Genomic DNA, 21,138 nt, shown 5'->3' with positions numbered 1-21,138 from the left:
CGTTCACTGGGGCATTAATTCATATGAAACTAAGAAAATACGTGCGCCGAAAGATGCTATTAATAAAATACGAAGGCATATCGTAAACTTTTAATTATTACTAAAAAATCGAGATAGAAGCTTAGTTTTAATTTTTATTCTTGAGACTTATCTACATAAACACCATCCAGAGTTATATTTGTACATTCTTCCGAGTGTTTATTCACCTGTCAAAGGCCGCCATTGTAGAACTGAATAGATTGAGTCGAAAACCATTTTACCACCTCTTGATTGATGTCATTTGTGTTGTCAAGTCTCCGACCCCGCAATGATTTCTCTAGTCCTTGCAATAAAAAAAAGTCTTTTGGGGCGAGATCGGGAGAATATGACGGCGGCGTGGGAAAATTTCAAAGCCTTACTTTTGAGCTTAGATTCCTCAACCGCTCCGAGGTCGCGCCCTGTTTGCTTCTGAAAAGGAGCCAGTATTCGTGGAACCCAGCGTGTTGACACCTATGACATGTGCGGTTCTTCGTGAATAATTTTCCGCGCACTGCCGTAGCTAAAATCAGTCTCATTCGTGTTCATAGGATAGTTGCCCTTGGCTCAAATAGGATATCTGTCATTCTACTTTCTTCCCTGTGGTGGCGTTGCCTGTGAGCGATGGTCTTCAACTTCTTGTTCTACTGTGAGGGATATGCGGTTAGTTTGAAAATTCTTTTTCTAACGCACAACTGAGGCGTCTGACGGGCTATCATTTCCATAAATTTCCATTACTTCACCGTGAATTTTCCGTTTCAAATGAAGGAATTTAATCACATTGCGAGAGACTATCTCCTCCACGCTGCAAGGTACTTCAATCTACCGCTTGGCGAAACAAAATAAACAAGCGTTAATGGCTGTAATTTATAATATCATTTGAACAAGAATTAATGAACACGGAGAATACATTTTATTCACATACCTCGGTCATTTATTAAATATAATTTCTTAAAAAACGATAACTCCACTAATTAAATAAAGGTTTACGCTATTCTTTACAACTGATATAGTTTCAAGTTCCGCGTGGAATTCTCTTAAGCTAACAAGTATTCTCCCATAAAGCCCAACTCCATGCCTAATATGCAAAATACGCTTAATCAAGATATTACGGTCATTTCTTAGTAATAATTACTTAAATACGATACTCCTACGCATTTTACCGCGTAGGATCACCCCGCAAGAGATTAGATGCAAATCTGTCATATCCTCTGATTGCGCCACCCGTACGTCCATTGTTTTTTTTCACGCCGGCCTCACCACTCATTTTCAGCTCCGCAACCACCAGCCTTGATAGCAGGAATTTCGCAAATGCGTTTCGTTTATAGACTATCTGTCGAACAAACAAGGAAGGAAAGGGGTTTGAGGGAAGAGGGTGGGGTGGACGGATTCTTTCCCGTAAAGAGACGCGATAGGTTTCTTAAAATTGACCGATGCACTCTTGGGGGGGGGGGGGCACACCTATGGCGATTGCCTTGACGTGACGGCGATAGCGCGGCTAATAAATTCTTCGGTGAGAGCTCTCGCCTCGTCTGTCCGAGATGCTTCTCAACTTGATTGTCGTCGCGGCTCTGGCTGCTTCTTCCGCTGGTAAGATGCCGTACTTGCCCCCACCCCCCTCAAAACTCGTAATTACCAAAAGTTCGAAGGCCATGTCCGTCGTGTGTATGGTGAAAAATTTCGTTCAATGCTGCTGCCATTCATTCAACAGTTGGTATGAAGGCACAATTGGTATTGCTGTGAAAGACGGGAGCGCCCGCGAGCTATTGCATGTCAACTTAACGACTTCGATCAATTGTCCTCAATATAATGGTGAAAAGATTTTAAATATTGATTTTGGAGTATTCATTGCTTGGTGATTTTGAGTTAAGAGCTCTATCAAAATATTTTAAGATAATAACTTTCAATATATTTTTAAATTATAACTGTGGAAGGGCATATTGATCGGCAGTGGGATGTGGAAGACTGTGATAAAGGGGAAATACACGTATTATGCAAACGAGGAAGGGGCAGGATTAGAATAGGTATGTAGGAAGAAATGAAGGGAGGGAGGAAGTTAACAAAGATGAAGAGGGACTTTGCTTTAGATTAGAATGTTGGGTTGCCTTTTGTTGGGAGAGAAAAGACAATTGTTTGGTAGCTTGTGCCCATCCAAAACCTAGCTGAAACGATAGATTAATCATAGTAATACCTCTGGATATTAGTCATGTGTATTTTAACTTGAAGCAATGCGATAAGTGAAGAGTGGAGGCTTTTGAGATGTGGGTGTGGAGGAGGATAGAAAAAGGTAAACTTGACGGAAAGGAAAATAGCTTCTAATGATGGAGAGGGAGGAGAGATAGTTCCAGAGAGAAATCAAAAGGTGACAACTAAGATGGATATCGAAAATTTAGATTGGTGATGGAATGTTGAAGAAAACTGTGATAGAAGATAGAGGGGAGGACATTATACAGGCGAGTTAGGGGAGGAAAAGGATAGATGCATGTTGGACGGGAGGAAGGAAGTATACGGAATTGAAGAACAGTTTACGTACTAAATAAATTTCACATGGGGTAGATTTTTATTGCTAGATGAGGCTGAGAAATGTAGAAGTGTTCAGTTATTGCCAATCTAAAACCTACTTTAAATGGTAAACTACCATATGATAATAATTTTCACTCGGAAATATCGAATCTTGATCAATGTATCCGAATGCTACCACGTCTTTCGGAAGTTTTCTTGTTATTATTGACGTAGTGGGTTCATCTGATCACTCTACTCGCAGTAAAGCCAATATTTAAAATTTGTTCTTTCAATACAGTTAGAACATCTGGGAAAAGAATTGTATGACCGAAGAACCTACAAGGAGTATTTTTGATTTCTCATTTCAGACTTAGGAAAGGGTATTCTTGCATTTTTATCAGTATATTGAGTTTTACGAGTATATCACGAGATGGGTTACAAATGGCCACCATACGGCATAGAAAATTTTCGAAATGATGGAATCTACCCCTCCAAGAAATAGAAATATTATTAGGAGTGAAACTATCCACGGGGTATAACCTTCTTGGGCAAAATAGGTATCATACCTATTTATCATACGAGTTTGAATAAAAATAGCCTCCGATAGATGGGATCACTGAAAGTATCCTAGACCACACCGGAAGAACAAGCATAGATGGGTAATTATTGAGTTTTCAGATAGCAAATTTCGATATTTTCTTTTATTTTTACGCTTTTTGGCATTCGAATTAGTTGAGAACGCATCTACTCCATTACTCGAAAAATGTAATAAAACCGCTCCATAATATTTTGGAATATTGAAATGCATTTTGCTTCAAAATATTTAGACGCCATTTTTACCATATTGAAACTTATTTATTGAGCTTTGTATAACCAAGGGCATTGTTGACGAACTCATCAACATAGTCAATGACAATGAGAGAGCGACGTCATTTGTCGTTGTCCAATAGGAAAAAGTTCGAACGTCACGTGATCTAAGGCCAATTGTGGTATTTTTTGTATGCTTTCTATAAAAATATACTTTTTTATCTTTTTTGAGGTTGATAGTTGATAAATATGAGTTGGTAGAGATGCTCGAAGCTTCATGAGTCAGTAATAAGAAGGTGTATCAAAGACAGCTGATAACAGGCAAGCAGTCTATTGTTCTGAAGGATATCTACGGCATTCCTCTGGTAATCAGATAGGAATCAGCAATGGAGTAATCCATCTATTTTATTCTGACATAATATCTGCAATGCCGAAATCGATAAGAATGGATTTTTTTTCTTGCAAGATAAAATGAGACCGATCGACGTAATAAAGAAAAGTAACAAAATGGAAACTCGACCTTGATATGACAATCGAATGTTATCTCATCAAATCCCTTTGATGTTTTTGGAGTGTTTATGCATTGTTGCGTATAAGTCCTACAAATATATCATCAGAATTTCTAACCCTAACTTTTTTATTATTTGCAGACGCCTTTCCAGGGCGTGCAGCTGGAGGAGCAAGGATCATTGGAGGTCACGATGCCACGAGAGGTACGGTAACGTCTTGGAGATCACTAAATCACTTAACCACACCCCCTCTCTTCTTTTCTAGCGTTCATGCGACACTTTTCTCAAGACGGCCTTCTTTTTGAACTGTTTAACACCTGCGGAAGCACTTTTTACACTCAAATCCGCCACACGTCTTATGTCTCTCTCACTCAATCAACAATGAATTTCAAATGGAGTCAAACTTCGCAAGCGGAGAAAATGTACGTTGATTACCAAGCTACGTCATTTTAAGGATTGAAAATGCATTTCACTCTAGTGGCAGCAACACGAACCATGTGCACTTTACACCGCAGTCATCTATGCGTTGTATTAATAAAAATTTTGGCGTATTTAAAACTCAATCATATTCTTTTTCTACACCCAGACCAGAGACGACAATCTTAAAAAGCCCATTGGCACTCAATATGCCATACATGCACTTTTCCTTATATCTCGACGTAACGTAACACGAATTTATCCTCCACACTCTTCTCTTCTACATCCACGTCTGAAACCCTTCAGTCTTTTTTCTTACCTCAATGACTAAGTTTCGAAGTTGATGCTCCATATAAGAATTTTCCCTAGTTTTTTCCTTCCACCTTTACCTAAGATCCATCGTCTTCCATACCATTCTCTTAACAAAGGCCTCTTTGCCTAGCGCAATGCCGCTTTTAATGCCATAACTATTACTTTGCCCGCATTATTTCAAAACACTTTCTACTGAGTTGAATTCCGATTGTTTCTTAACGGAAAAGATTTATACTTGGATTAACACAAGCTTAAAATGACCATATGGTTGCATATTCCAGCAACCATACGGACTATGTGAACCGTATTATAGGTTATACCTGCTCTGGTTTAGGCACCATTATTTAATCATTATTTTAGTCTTATAATTTCTTGAGAAAAATTTCAAACACGAATAATCACACAAAAATCGGCTAAATAACTGGTGTAGCCGTTCTTAGACCATGGGTTATATCAAAAACTTTACTGAGAGATTATTTTTATGGAAAATAATAAAAAAATTTATAACACGTTGTAAGAGGTTTAATTATGTGGAATCGTTCCACAGTGACAAATAAATATTTAATACCCCTAACTGAGAAAATTACACTTTGAAAAAGAAATTTTTATTTGAAAAAACAACATTGCAGGCAAGCATGGAGCCAGTGCCATTTTCATTGACAAAATCTCAAGATGAACGCAAAAACGAAAATATATTCAGGTAAAAATTTCGCGAACTTACGAAATATATCCAACGAAAAAAATCCGATGACCAAGGTGGGCCCCTTACAAGGTCGTCTGCTATAAACATCAGCCATCAAAGCAGATAGTTAAAGGTAAAACAGGTAGGGCAGGGTAAAATATACACTTTATTTCCATTTACCAAAGAACCTTCTGAAACTCTTCGGTATCATGACTAACCACTGAACATTGACCATGATCCATGCACTGCGGCACAACTAAAAACCCACCGAACAAAAAATGACGCATGTTGATATTTCAACACTTTTTCATTACAATAAATTACTCAACTAATACATTCTAGGTCCCTTCACTTCATCCAATACGTCCATAAATATACCAATATTACATTTAGACCACACTAAACGTTTCTTCCATTCCACATCCATTCTACCACTATTAATTCTGTCCAGCATAATAACTATCTCTTTCTTCCCCCATCTCGCCCGCCGACGCCCACTCTTCTATATTAAGGCAACATCCCACCAACAAATGAATTGCTCTTAATTTTTCTTCCCTATTTTCCATCGCTTAATGTTTTACTTTCAAACTTTTAAATTACTTTTACATGTGTAAATAAACATATTAACATTCAAAATGGATTTTAGTCTACCAGCTTTGGGTAGAGTATGATGCATCCGAGTTTCAATACACTTTTCCTGCTCTCAAGCAGACAGTGGAAGCTTCGGACTGTGCAAATTAACCAACTACTACAAGGCTTTAATATTCCACGAACAACAATTTTCGAATATTTCATGCAAATTAATGATGAATACGAGAGTGTGACTAATTTTATGCGAAACATTAATGTAACTTTTAAATAATTCATAAATAATATATTTTATCGGTTTAATTGTAACATGTGAATTATAATTTTCACGTGAATTTATGCATAAACGAGGGTTATCTGAAATATTTAAAACCAAACAAATAAACGAGACATATTTTCCTTGAAATTTATTTTTCAATATACGCGTCTTTCTCCGCAAAATAGGATTTTTTACGTATGCGATTAAATACTCGTCCGACGAAAATCTCTGATCTACAAACGAGACTTTTGTAAATTTAGGAAACAGAAAAACGTCTCTGGGGACCAGATCTGGTGAATACGGTGAGTGGTCATTTTTTTGAAGAGCAAATCGTGAATTTAAGCCATGGTGACCACCGAAGTGTGAGCAGGTGCGCTGTCCCAATGGGAAAGTCCTTTCTTCTTCTTTAAATGCGGTATTTTTTTAGCAATTTATCCCTTCAAGCTTGTCAAGTAATGATGCGAAGCACTCTCCTGCAATTGTTTTACCTTTATGAAGATAAACGATGGACACAAATCCGCGATTATACCAAAAAAAAAACAGTTGCCATCACCATTTCGGCCGATGGAACCATCTTCACCTTTTTTGGATCAGGTTCATCCTTTGCAGTCCACACTTCTTATTCTCACTGGTTCCTCGTCTCAGGAGTGTAGCAATGGATCCAAGTTTCATCTATAGTTATGAATCGACGCAAAAAATCTGACTGGCTTCGCATATCTTCCGATAAATATTATTATCATAGTACTTAATATCCACTTACTGGCTCAGGGTAAGTTTTCGATGTACCCAGGAAAATATAGTTACCATACTCTTATGCACTATCTAGACAACAGTATTCAAATCAGAGGTCGGTATGATAGGTGAGGTTAGAGGTCACCTAGTATCAAGTCCAACAGCATGTGAAATTCACGCATAAAAAATGTAATAACGGGGGCCAGTACCTTATTCCCAGGAAGATCTGGTACCCGAAAAATCGCACGGCTTGGGTGGAGCTGACGGTTAGCGCAGAGGCGTACCGAGGAATCGAACCCAGGGCCCTCCAGTCACGATCCGAGCTCTCTACTCACTGGATTACAACATCCAAACTTGTTTCGTACAATAAAAAATATATTTATACCTCAAACTCTACGTTAAAATTACTCACCCAGCTATGCATATTTTCCAGGTTCCTCCATCCCATACAAAATGCCTATCCTATATTTCTCCCTCCGCCTCGCTTTCCCAGGATTCTTATCTCTATGTATGTATATGACCGTCTTCCTCAGCATCCCATTTCCTCTCTCAACATCTCTTACGTTCGTTTGACATAGCCTCTTCGAGTTATCAACCCATCCTTTATCTAGAGAATCTGTATATACTTTCCTTTTCGACTAAAGTGACGAGGGCAACGAAATTTTTTGAGTCCCTGGGTATATTTATCATTTTTCCGAGGATTCCGTCAGCAGTCAAAATTGAATATGAATGTGGCAGTCCTGGTATCTTATCTCTTATCTGGTCCACAGGTCAGTTCCCTTACCAGATCTCCATGAAATGGTCACTATTGGGTCTCTTCAAGCAGCACATGTGCGGAGGTTCAATTCTCAACGAGAACTGGATCCTGACCGCCGGACACTGCGTCACCGAGACCCCGAAACTTGGTCATTTCTGGGTGAGTGACGACGAAGTTTTAGGAAAAGGTCGACCGATGGTAAATACCTAACGAACGCTGCTGCCTCATCGCCTGTGAACCGGGAGAGAAATAGGGAATACCCAGTACTTCTTCATTTGGTTTCCTTTCGGTCCATTTCACCTTCTCCATCGATTTCCACATCCACAATTCAAAAGCCTCAAATCTACGTCTATTATCCTGCTAAAATGATTATGTTTCTGTGACGTACAAAACTACGCTCCTTATCAAAGTTTTAACTAGCCTTTTCTTAACATCCTTAATCTATGAACCTGCCTTCAATTCTCTCCTCCGCGTGAAAGCTTCCCAGCCTAACGCCATCCACCCATCCATCCACCTTTTGCAAGTGCTCATAGTGATAAATGCATCATGTCGCATTAACTCTGACTAACGCGATCCGCCTTTCTTTCTGCCGTAAGGTTGACGCCGGTGATCTCGACTTCAACACGAATGAGGGCAGTGAGCAGACCATCAAAGTGGACAAGAGGATTACACATCCAAATTACGGCGGGTGAGCACATGTTTTCTTGTTATCAATCCTGTGTACATCAGTTGGCCTACTGTGTGGAGTTGGGTTTTGTATGGCCTAGAAAACAATTGAGCGCAATCTAATTATTACGCGTGGAATTGTCAGGAAAGGAACTTTAGCGGAGTCACCGGCTATGTTGCACTGGGGAATACGTGATATTTCACAGAAGAAAAAAATCTCCTTGACCGGGGTTCGAAATCGGAATCTCCCAGATTTTCATCCGCGTTCACTGGAGATTTAAGACCAATGTCCGACAGATGACTTCAGAGAAAATCCAAATTTATTCTTAAATTGAAAGAGTGAACTTGCCGGGTATGTTTAAGGTTGGGATCCCCTTGATTCACGAAGAGATGGGGCAAGACTTAATAGAATTTTAGAAAAATAAGAGCACAACTGAGTTTTCTTACGTTATCGAGGGAATAACACCACCATTCGATAAAATAAGAGATCAAACGATAAGTTAATGAATAAATCGCAGAACTGGATAGAGGCAATAATTATCAAAGTAACTTCCAGAAATTTATTTCACTTTTCTATGCTTACACCCTGTTGTACGTACATTCAGAGATACTTATCCCATCTCTTTACTACAAGTCCTTGATAGACGGCAGCAAATAAGTCTTTTGCTTGCTATCGCAGCCAACGAAAAACCTCAACGGCCTACGGCCACCCAAATGATTTTTATAGGGTCCCGGACAGTTGAAAATCACGTGGGGCTTAGTCGAGACTGTACGAGGTCTGTTCAAAAGGTTCCTGAACTTTTTCAATAGTTCGCCCTCAATTGGTTAATTTTTAATCCGCTTGGAGGTGTTGTGTCCGCGGAAACCCCCCAAATAACCGCCTTCGACCAATTTGTTGATATCCTGTATTGTTGATTAGTTAAAGCTGTTTATGTGAGGGGGTGTACGTGAAGTTCGGCGAAAAATCGGATCCGCGGAAAGAGCTCCTTGAAGGTGTTGTTGAAACCGCTGGGGGAACAGGCGCTGTTCTGTGAAATTCTATGTGAAACTCTGCAAATCCTTCACGTAAACTTTTGAACTGATTGCCACGGCTTATGATGAAGATGCTATGAAAAGTACCGCATGTTATGAGTGGGTTCACCAAGGGGCAGCAATCAGTGGAAGGCGATGAGCGTTCCGGAAGACCATCAACGTCAACTGATGACCCCAACATCGAGAAAGTGAACCATCCCGTTCGTGCAAATCGACGTTACACTGTCAGGGAACTTTCAAAAGAGTGTGGTGTCTCGATTAGTCAGAGATACGAAATCCCGACTAAAAAATTGAGAATGCATCGAGTCGCCGCTAAATTCATGCCTCGTCTGATGCCAGCAGACCAGAAACAACATCGAGTTCAAGTCTGTGAGAAAGAGGATGAAACTTTCTTGTCTAGGATCATAACAGGTGTTGAGTCATGGTTTTATGAATATGAACTCGAAACAAAAGTGCGATATGCAGAATGGATTGGTGAAACATCCCCCCGCCCCAAAAAAGCTCGACAAGTTCCCTCGATTGTCAAGGCGACTTTGTTTTTTTTCGATTCAGAGGTTGTGCATCACCAATATCTATCTAAAGGCCAGACAGTCAACACGGAGTATTTACTACCTGAAGGTTATGAAACACCTAAGAGAGAGAATCAGGCGAAAACGGCCCAAACGAAGGAGCGGCGAGTGATTTTTCACCACGACAACTCGCCGGTTCATTTATATCTCAGAACTCGAGAATTTTTAGCCAAAAATAAGACCAATGTGCTCCCCCCCCCCTTACTTAACTAAAAACTCTGAAACTGAAAGGAAAAAGATTAGCCTCCATTCCTGAGATCGAGAAAAATTTGACGTTTTTCAAAACGCTTCAGTAAGGCAGTAGACTTGCACAAAAAGTTCTGAAAAAAAATTATTGTATGTATATCAATGATGAGGAAGCACTCACGAGAGAAATATAACACTTTGACGGCACAATAGAACACAGAAATACCAAAAACACGTTAAGTGACACATTTAAGGTTAGGAAAATGTGGTAAGAAGAGACTATATGGACTGAATTGTAGTATCTATGACGAAGGAATCTGGTCGGCAGACTTTGTGGGATCAGTGTTAATTTCTATTCCGAAAAAGGTAATGGCCACATCATGTGAGGACTACAGAACCATTAGTTTCATTTCACATGCAGCTAAAGTTATTCTCAGGATCATCAACAAAAGGATGGCGAGCAGGGCAAATGATTACTTAGGGGATGATTAGTTTGGGTTCAGGAAGGGGAGAGACACATCTAATGTCATTTCAGTAATGAGATCACTGATCGAGAAGAATATCGAATACAATCAGAATATATTTTTCTGTTTTTTTTTTAAATTTCAAGAAATTATTTGATAGAATAGGAATTCAAGCATGTCTTGCAGAAAAAAGGAAAGATTGGAGGCATAAGAGGCTTATCTACAACTGGTACATGTCTTAGATGCTCGGGTGTGAGTAAGGGATGGAGCGTCTGGATGGGGAGTGTTAGGAAGAGGAGTAATGCAGGGTTGTCCATTACCACCGGTGCTCTTTAACAGATATATGGAGGATGTTATTAAAGAGGCATGAAAAGAACTGGAGGTAGGAATGAAAGTCGGTTGGGAATACATAAAATAAGTTAGGTTTGCTGATGACAAAGCTTTAGTTAGTCAGTCAGCCAAGGTATTGCAAGCACTGTTGAATGGATTGAAATTTCAATGCTAAATATATGGGTTGAAATAAATGTAAATAAAACGAAGGTTGCTCAGTTTTTTAGGAAGAGTCAAGCTAAGTTAAATTTTACAATAGGAGGCCAAAAACTAAGGTACCTGGAACAGTTTACCTTTCTTGGAAGTGTTCTGGACCAATGTGGTCAAAACTACTATGGACTTAAAGGGAAGAATTGCATTTGCAAAGAAGCTCTCATAGGGAGGAAACAATTGATGACAGGGATCTACATCTACATCTACATAATACCCCGCAAGCCGCCGCAAGGGCGTGTGGCAGGGGGTGTTAGGTCACCAACCGTAAAAAAGAAAAATACCACATGCAAAAAAACAACACGGAAAATTACACCCACAGCAGCGCACACACTCATGCAAAAATCCCTTCATCCAATACTCCTGCAAACACATACTATACCATAGTATACCATAAACCAACAAACAACTGCACCCCAGGATGCAGCAGCACGAAAGTCATCTAACAACACCCAAGCCAGGACACGACAAGCAAGAATGTGAAACACCACTACCACATGAAAATGCACCACGAAACACTCTACCCCCAAAGAGTCTCTAAAAGGCAGGGAATGCGACCCAACGTTGCAGGTAGCAGGAATTTGCCCCCGCGGAGAGGGACGAGGGATTGAAAGGGAAACTTAAAAACAGATGAACAGAACATGAATGAGGTCATTCGGAAAGAATGGGTTATTATAGCAAAACACATAAGGTTAGTGGAAGAGCATGCATTTAATTACAACTAATTATTTTTTAGACACTGAGGGTGGCAAGTGGAATTTTTGCTATCTATAACCCTGCAGTTGCTATCCCGTATTGTCCGTGGGAAGAAGGAGTCCTTGAGTCGGCTAGTTCTGGCATCTATTTCCCGAATTTTATATGCATGATCCAAGCGACTAATGTATGTAGGAGTACGAATAATTTGCGAGACCTCGGTGCTGAAACATGCGGATCTAAATTTATTTAATAATTTCAATCTTGCATTGAATCGGGATTTTGAGTTAGGGTGTTAAGAAAAGGCTCACTAAAACTTTGATAAGGAGCGTAGTTATGTACGGCGTGGAAACGTGGTCACTGATGCAGGATAATAGTCGTAGATTGGAGGCTTTTGAAATGTGGGTGTGGAGAAGGATGGAGATGGTGAAGTGGACAGAAAGGAAAACAAATGTGGAAGTACTGGGTAATGTTGACGAAGAAAGAGGATTTTTAGGAGAAATCATAAGGAGACAGGAAAAATTGTTGAAAAGCATATTGATTGGCAGTTGGATGTTGAAGACTGTGATCGAATGGAGGATGTTAGGCAAGCAATGAAGGGGCAGAAATAGGCTGGGGTGTTGGATGCAATGACGGGAGGAGGGAAGTGTACAGAATTGAAGAGGGACTAGCTACAGCATCTGATTTCAGGTATTGTTTTTGGTTAGGAAAGGCTGATACATTTTTCTATGCATGTGATTTTTGGTTGAATAAGTTACTCTATGAACACATTGGATGGAGTGAAGAAAGGAAGGAAGTTTGTGGAATTGAAGTTAGGTCTATTTTGTTGTTGGTTTTAAGGTTTAAATTTTGCTCAGAGAAGCAAGTAAATGTCTAGGCTGTGTCTATCCAAAATCAATGACTCAAAGGCAGAGCTATGGTGACATGAAGAATATGGTTTTGGTGGTCTCATGCCATACTAATTAGATATTAGGAATGAATTAGTTGGTAGTGCCTCGGTTCATCAAAAACATATCCTAACATTTTGGCTTCTGCTTTAAACGTAACAATGGCAGAATTCAAAGTTTTCACTAAGAAAATTCTTCTTCTGTTAAAATTGACTTACTCTGATCTCCATAAAGCAGAGCTAATAACTATTATCTCCGAAACATTCTAATGAAATGCGTCAAGTATTTCCTTTGCCACATATAATGAGTATACTAGTACAAGTTGGTAAGAGAGGAAGCAAATTCCAGGGTTTCAAAGAGATTGGGCAAAGATATGAAGTTGCTGTTGTACAAATCTGAATAAGGTAGAATAAAGTGGATGGAGGAAATAATAAAAGTCCTAATGGTTGTGTTGATGAGGCCAGATATTGAAGGGAGAATATGTTAAGTAAGTGGGTTGTACAGGAAGGAAAATAGTAGGCTTTTTAGATGACATGAAGGATGCTGGTACTAGTTGTAAAGGCATTAAGAAAGAAATCGGAAGTTCCCTCAATACTAAGAAATAACTAATCACATGGGACCACATGAAACTGAATTTCAAATAAATAGACTTTCTTAATTGATTTTAATTTCATCACCATCTGTATTATATCAACTTAACTTTCCTTCCCATTACATACTAAAATATGAACACTCATGGTCTTTTTTTGATTTTGCTTCAACCCATAACCCTCAGAATGAATTGAATCATCAATTTCCATTACATGGTTAAGTGCAATGTTATTTGCTTCCCCCAATGGATTTGCACTCGAGTGCATCTCATTCATATTACAAGGGATTGCTTAGAGCTGATAAGAATAAGTGTATATCTGGCATTGGGCGATTGTAACAAATTATCTTTATAAATATTATTCTAAACTTTACTTTAACTTTTCATTTGCAGTGGCGTGAACTTCAATGATATTGCCTTGCTACATCTTTCTTCGCCTTTGACAATGGGAGACTATGTGAAGCCAATTAGGCTGCCCCAGCCTAATGCCATACCTACTGGTAAGAGTAAAAGCCATTGAGAATTCAGTTATTTTTGCTTCCATCCACAGAAGAAAGTGGCCGTTGGTAATTTCAATCATTTTCCTTTACCATGAGTTCCATTACTATATTCACACTCCATAAACTACATCCTTAGCATAGTGGAAGAACTTGTCCATACTAATGACCCCTAGAGCATTGCTGGCAGGTTCAATGATATTTGCTAATTATATCAATGATATAAAAAGACCCAGCAAGGGTTGGCAATTACATTGAATGAAAAGGTAGGCAGAAGTGAAGTAAGCATAGCAAGTGGCAGATAGAATATTACAAGTAGAAGTAAAAGCAGAACCATCAAACTTGGTCATTGACCAAGTATACATGTCACCAAGTAATCATGAGAAGGAAGAAATCAATAGAGTATGCAATCATTTAGAGGAAATAATCGCAAATTTTGCTGGAGGGACACATCTGACAGTGATGGGGGATTGGAATGTGATAGTTGGCAAAGGAAGAGATGTGAGTGAGGTAGGGGACCGCACATTGGGATCAAGGAATTACTATGAGGAGAAAGCATTAAAGTTTTACAGGAGACATGGCATGACTCCATTAATCTTTGGATTGATATCCTGTGGTATATAATTTGTTATTCTTTGTTCTTTTCAAAATTTATGTGCAGTAAATTGCGACATCCACAAGGGAAGGGCTGGAGATAGGAGTGAAAGTAGGTGGGGATTGAGTAAAACGAGTTAAATTTGATGATAGTGTAGCTTAAGTTTGCCATTCAGCCAAAGTATTGTAATCATTGCATCAGGGATTACATTGAGGGTATTAGAAGGTTTAGGATGTGAAATTATCATAGGGAAACAGTAATATTTGGGTTCCCAGGAACTAGGAAGACTGAGCTAAACATCTCAGTTTGGGAACATTAACTATAGCAAATAAAGCAATTCAATCCTAAGATGAAGCAGTTCACATATATTGGAAGTGTTTTGGATAAGGTATGGCAGAGTAGTAGGAAAATTGAAAGATTGATTTTGTCAGGTAAAGAAACACTGACAGAGAGGAAGTAGTTAATGACCAGTATCTTTAGGTAAGTTGTAAAGAAAAGGCTAATTAATACTCTGGTAGAGAGTTTAGTTATATTTGGCTTGGAAACATTGCCATTGAAGCAAGAGGATATTCAAAGATTGGAGGCTTTTAAGATTTGGTCATTTAGGAGACTGGAGAAAGTATAGTGGTCCGAAAGGAGAATAAACTTTGAAATACCCTGCATTGTACATGAGGAAAGATGGCTGTTGAGAGAGATTCAATGAGATTTAGAGAAAGGCAATGACATGCTGAAGACTGCCATATATATGTTGAGGGGAGAGAATGGAAGGTAGTGGACGAAACATGTGAGGTAGACAGTGGCAAAGAATAGACATTAGGACAGAACTGAGTGAGATGGAGGGAAGTCTGAGATATAATGAATTATTGTATATGCAGTGTGGGTTTTATGAATATTTGGTGCCAAGTTATTTGGGGCTTAGGAGCACAATAGTTTGTAGTAAAGAGACCCAACGTAAACCTCTCTAAAGGCTCTAGATAATACTAATAATAACAAAAATTTTATCCTTATCTGGAAAACCTTTTTGAATGGAAATTCTCTTACGCATGGCAACCCCCTTTGATTTTCCTTGCCCATAAATAGTGACATTTTCTTTTTATAAATGACTATAATGGCTCTCATTTCTAATTTTTATTCTTTCTACTAATTTATTATTAATGATTTAATTATTGCCTGAAAGGTACGGTCACTCTATCCGGCTGGGGAAGCAGGAATGGACAGGACTCTACCGGCCTGAACCCTAAACTGCCAACGGTCCTGCAGACCGTTGACCTGCCGCTCATTGACTACGAGACATGCTTGGCTGACTGGGGTTCTTCCTCACCCCTTAAGGACACCAACCTCTGCACTGGGCCCCCTGATGGATCAGAGACTCCCTGCCAGGTCAGCATCACTTGTTCCATATTTATTATTATTACTCTCTCAAGGTAATACCATTGATTGATATAGGTTCTTAAGACCAGAGACCGTTTTACACGATTCTCACTTTGGGTAATAAAAATCACGATGCCCAATATGTTGGATTATAACTTTGCATCAAATCTTGGCTCTAAACCCTTATGAACAATCCAACTCTATTCTTTAATTTTAATTTTTGAGCAAACAGAAATTATTTTACATTGTTTTTAATCACTCCGATGTCGCCTGAAAAATATCATTTGCCCTAGGATAGTAATCAGTAATCTCTGAAACAGCCATGCTCATTCATGGTTGGAAGCTTTATTTAAGAATTGGATACAAAATAGAATGCATATATATGTGTATATACATATATTTTTTTAACCATTGACACGGTAATCAACCTGAAAGTCAGTTTTGTCGGGGATGGTAGAGTTCACCCAGTACTAAGCCAGATGGCATTTGAAGTTCATACATCATGAGAGGGGGGTCAGTTCCTTTACCCATGCCAGTTATGGTTTCCCAGGAAGATCTAAGGAAGTACCCAAAAAATTACATAGTTCGGATGGAGCTGAGGGTGCCAAGAGAGACTTGCCTTGGAATCGAGCCTGGGCCCTCAGCCTAATAGTCCAATGCTTAACCCCTGGACTGCAGTGGCCCCCTTATATATATACAAGTGTGTGTTGTGTCCGGCAGCCGGAGAGGCAAGGCTTCCATTGTCGTCATCTCACAAAACCTTTGCAAAGGAAAGCTTACAGCAGCAGGACAGAAGACGCAGAAGAAGGAGACCAAATTAGTTGGAATAGGAACTTGGGATGTTAGGACAATGTTGAGGACTGGAAAATTAGAGAATATTACATGAGAAATGGAAAGGGGAAATATAGATATTTTAGGTCTATGTGAGGTTAGATGTAAGGATAGCAGGGATTACTGGAGTGATAGTTATAGCATGCTGTGGAGCCGAGAGCCAATGAGGTACTGCAATAATATTGAATAAAGAGGTAGGAAGAAGCATAGTCAACATAGAGCAAGCTACAGATAGAATAATACTAGTAGAGATAAAAGCAGAACTGATGAACTTGGTTATTATTCAGGTATACATGCCACCGAGCAACCATACGGAGGAAGAGGCCGATAGGATATACGATCAGTTAGAGGACATAATCGTGTGTGTTCCAACAGGGAAACATTTAATAGTGATGGGAGAATGGAATACAATGGTAGGCAAAGGAAGAGATAGTGATGAGGTGGGGGGCTATGGTTTAGGCACGAGGAATGATCATAGGGAGAAAGCAATTGGGTTCTGTCGAAGACGGGTTCATCATCACCAACACTAAGTTACACCACAAAAGGTGTAGGTATGCATGGAAAATGCCAGGTGACTCAGAATGGTATCAGTTAGATTATATTATGCTCTGGCTAGGCACAAGTTTAGGAAGAATGTGATAAATTCTCTCAGCTTCCCCAGAGTGCATGTGGACTCTGACCACAATTCAATCGTTCTGAAGTGTAGCGCCTGATTCAAAAAGATAAGATAGGGGTGGTAGGTTAGAAAATAGAATGGGGAAGCATTAAATGGATTGACAAAGAAGGAGTATCGGCAGGCTGTAGAGAAAATCATGGATGACAGTAAAAGAGCTGAGTACTATTGAGAAAAATTGGGAATCTATTGGGAAAGGGGTATTGAAAGTCACAGAAGAAATTACAGAAACCATTAATGGTAAAAAGACGAGGAAAACATGAGTCACAGATGAGATAATTAGAAAGATAGATGAGAGATGAAATGGAATAATGTAAACACAGAGACAAAAGGAAGTACTAAGAGTTAAATAATAATTTGAGACGGATAACAAATAAAGTAAAAGTAGCATGGTGGAAGATGCAGTGGGAGGATATAAAAAGATTTCAGAGGAAGGGTGAAATTGGTGCACTAAACAAGAAGATTAAAATACTAATGGGAAGTAAGAAGGGAAGATCTATGCTAACAGTTAGAGATAAGTTGGGTAAGATAATTGCTGAAACAGAAAAGATCCAAGAAAGATGGAAGGAATATAAAGAAATACTGCATGCAAAGAACTTAGACCAACAAAGTTAGACATAGAAAAGGAACATGACGTAGAGGAAGATAGCTTAGGTCCAGGCATACTAGACAATGAGATAGAAAGGGCATTAAGGGAGATGAAACTAAATAAGGCCGTGGGGGTGGATAACATTCCCGTGGAACTTTTAAAAGGCTTAGCAAAATGTGGGAGGAAGAGGCTATATGGGCTGATCTGTAGTATTTATGAGGAAGGAATCTGGCTGGAAGACTTTGAGAGATCAGTTTTAGTTCCTATTCTGAAAAAGGTAAAGGCTACATCATGTGAGGACTACAGGACAATAAGTTTGATATCCCACGCAGCTAACGTTGTTCTCAGGATCATCAGCAAAAGGATAGAGAGTAGGGAAAATGATTACTTTGGGAATAATCAGTATGGGTTAAGGAAGGGAAGATGATGCCTCGATGGCCTGATGATGGCGTGATGCCATGGCAGTAATGAGATCACTAATCAAGGTTAATATAGAATATGATAAGGACATACGTATTTGCTTGTTTCGTAGATTTCGAAAAGGCGTTTGATAGAATGAATTGGGAAAAACTATTTGCAGAAAATAGGAATAGGTTGGAGGGACAGGAGGCTAATCTGCAGCCTGCACATTTCTCAGACTGCTCGGGGCGAGTTTGGAACGCAGAGTCCGGATGGGCAGTGTTAGGAAGAGGTGAAAAGCAGGGTTGCCCATTATCACCGTTGCTGTTCAACCTGTATGCAGAGTAAATGATTAAAGAGGCATGGGAAGAACTGGAGGTAGGAATGGTATTCAGAGGGGAATTCATGAAATCAGTTTGGTTTGCTGATGATCAAGCTCTAGTTTGTCAGTCAGCCAAGGGATTGCAAGCATTGCTGAGTGAATTGGAAATTCAGTGCAATAGATATGGGATGAAAATCAATATTAATAAAACAAAGGTTATGCGATTCTCTAGAAAGAAAAAGGCTAAGCTTAACATTCAAATAGGAGGGCAAAAACTAGAGCAGGTAGAACAGTTTACGTATCTTGGGTTTGGAGAAGAATGGAGAAGGTGAAATGGACAGAGAAGAAAACAAATGAGGAAGTACTTGGTTTGGTGGGCGAGGAGAGGGGTTTGTTGGGAGAAATCCTATGGAGGCAGGAAAAGTGGATGAAGGGGGTATTGACCGGCACCGGGATGTTGAAGACTGTGATAGAGGGGAGAATGTTAGGCAAATGAGGAAAGGGAAGGAACAGGATAGGGATGTTGGACGGGAAGAAGGGAGGAAGTACATAGAGCTCTGACCTGTTGTAGAGTAGGATGTTGCGTTTTGCAAGGGGTCACAAATTATTTAAGTAGTAATTATGTCCATCCAAAAACCTACCTTAACCGGTAGATTACCTAATAATAATGGTATGCTTACAATAATTTTACCAAATTTTATAAAAACAGTGCTGTACACAGCCACTTCACAAGAAGTTCTAATGACCTTCACATACCATATGTACGCGCTGCAAGTTCTTTGTGTGGTCCAAACTCAATGGGTTTAAAACTTTACAACATATTACCCAATGAGTTAAAGGGTACCAATAGTTTTTCCGTTTTTAAATCCACAATTAAAGCAATGTTACTCCAGAAAATGTATTACAAGGTTGTGGATTTCATTAATGATTGAGTGTAATATTGTTATAGTGAGCCCTGCTCTAGTAATTTGTATATTATTCTACTATCTTCTGACTTGTCCTATATCATGTACTTGATCGCTGGACCAATAAAATTATTATTATTAATATGCTCTGCATCCATCTTTCCTTGCTCATATGGATTTCTTCAAACAAACCTCTCTCCTCTCCCACAGTAAAATGCCTAGCACTTCTTTATTTCTTCACCTTTTCTTCCAATTTAGCCTTCAAATCACTTTCTACAGTCACATCTTAAAAGCCTCCAATCTGCATCTGTCATCTCGATTCAAGATGACAAACTCAAAACTTTAAATTAATTGAGTTTCATTTCAGAATTGACCTAACTTAGGTCTGATTGATGGCTGCTTTACTATACAGATAACAGCTATACTATACCTGTAAAAACCTCTCTCATCATTCCTTCCCCACAGGGTGACTCTGGTGGCCCCCTGGTGCAGTTCGAATCAGATGGCATCCCCACAATCGTCGGCCTTGTGTCCTGGGGACCTGTGCCTTGCTCCTCACCCAACCACCCAGCTGTTTACACCCGAGTCTCTGCTTTCCTCGACTTCATCAGTGACACCATTGCCAACAACTGAAAGAAAATTACTCTTCCACTGAAGCAGCAAACAAACTGTTCACTCTCTATAACTTAAGACTTAACATGAACCATTTGACATTAATTTGAAGTGTGTGGATTTTTCTCAGTTGTATCTGCTTGGCTATGTTTGTAGATGACTAGGTTAATAAAACTGAATTGATTGTATTGCATTTATGAAATAAATGATCATCAAATTCTTCCCAAGAGAACATGAACAACTGTAACCAGGGTATGTACATGTTTTGGCAAACCAATGAAAAATAATAATACAATAAAAATGTTCCTTGACAAAAATTTGTCAAGCAGTGGCATTTGACAATGGCAAATAAAATATATTTTTGTCAAAAGATAACCAATTGGTCTCTTATAAAACAATCAAGTTTATTTTTAAACAAGTTCATTTAAAAAAAAACTGATATGATGGTAGCAAGTGAGGGGTAGCTATCATATTAAACAAAAACGGGGAAGAAGAGTAATAATTATAGGGAAAATGACCGATGGAATACTATGAGTAGAAGTTGAAATGTATCGAACATGGCTATTGTTTAGATATGCATGCGACCAAGCAACCATAGGGAGGAAGAAGTCAATGGAGTATCTGGTCTGTAAGACGAGATAGTTATGGGTGTCCCTGGAGGGAAAAGTCAGGAAGTGATGGGGGTTTAAAATGTGACAGTAGGCAATGGAAGAGATGATAGTGAGGTGACGAAGTTCAAATTAGGAAGAAATGATTTACGAATGAAATATTAGTGAAACCAGAAATGATTCAAAAGAGATTAAAGGCAAATATGGAAAAACTGTATGGTAAAGAAATGAGGCCAGTAAGATCAGATATAGAAAGAAAATATGATGTAAATGAGAATATTTAGGTCTAGCTTGCTTAAAAATGAGATAGAAAGGGCACTGAGGGCAATGAAATCATATTAAGAGTTTGGGTTAGACAACATTCCTGTGGAACTAGTTAAAGGTTTAAGAAAATGTTGAAGTAAAACTTTTTATGGACCGTTCTTAACATTTAAGAGAGAGGAATTTTGCTGGTAGAATTTGTCATACCAGGTTTAATTCCTATCCAAAAAAGATAAAGGCTGCATTTGAGTGCAATATGTGGGTATTAT

At 39.0% G+C, this 21,138-nt stretch overlaps 1 protein-coding gene across 1 annotated transcript; it reads left to right on the top strand.

The window, feature by feature from the left end:
* Positions 1 to 1,501: 1,501 nt before the first annotated feature.
* Positions 1,502 to 20,021, top strand: LOC139699025 (trypsin-1-like). Its single transcript, XM_071598024.1, has 7 exons — positions 1,502 to 1,605; positions 3,975 to 4,037; positions 7,594 to 7,739; positions 8,177 to 8,268; positions 13,600 to 13,706; positions 15,476 to 15,678; positions 19,854 to 20,021. Exons 1-7 carry the CDS (start codon positions 1,557 to 1,559, stop codon positions 20,019 to 20,021), a joined length of 828 nt encoding a protein of 275 aa, XP_071454125.1. The 5' UTR covers positions 1,502 to 1,556.
* Positions 20,022 to 21,138: the final 1,117 nt, after the last annotated feature.

Source organism: Hetaerina americana, unplaced genomic scaffold, assembly GCF_022747635.1.
Source record: "Hetaerina americana unplaced genomic scaffold, ioHetAmer1.1.p SCAF_9, whole genome shotgun sequence".
Lineage (NCBI taxonomy): Eukaryota > Metazoa > Arthropoda > Insecta > Odonata > Calopterygidae > Hetaerina > Hetaerina americana.
The sequence above is the reverse complement of the archived record's forward strand: the minus strand, read 5'-3'. Positions and strand labels throughout refer to the sequence as shown.

Excerpts from the sequence above, each read along its gene's own strand:
- LOC139699025 (XM_071598024.1), top strand. The coding sequence starts at position 1,557 with ATGCTTCTCAACTTGATTGTCGTCGCGGCTCTGGCTGCTTCTTCCGCT. Across the intron at positions 1,606-3,974 it reads TCTGGCTGCTTCTTCCGCTG|ACGCCTTTCCAGGGCGTGCA; the intron begins GTAAGATGCCGT and ends TATTATTTGCAG. Across the intron at positions 15,679-19,853 it reads GATCAGAGACTCCCTGCCAG|GGTGACTCTGGTGGCCCCCT; the intron begins GTCAGCATCACT and ends CCTTCCCCACAG.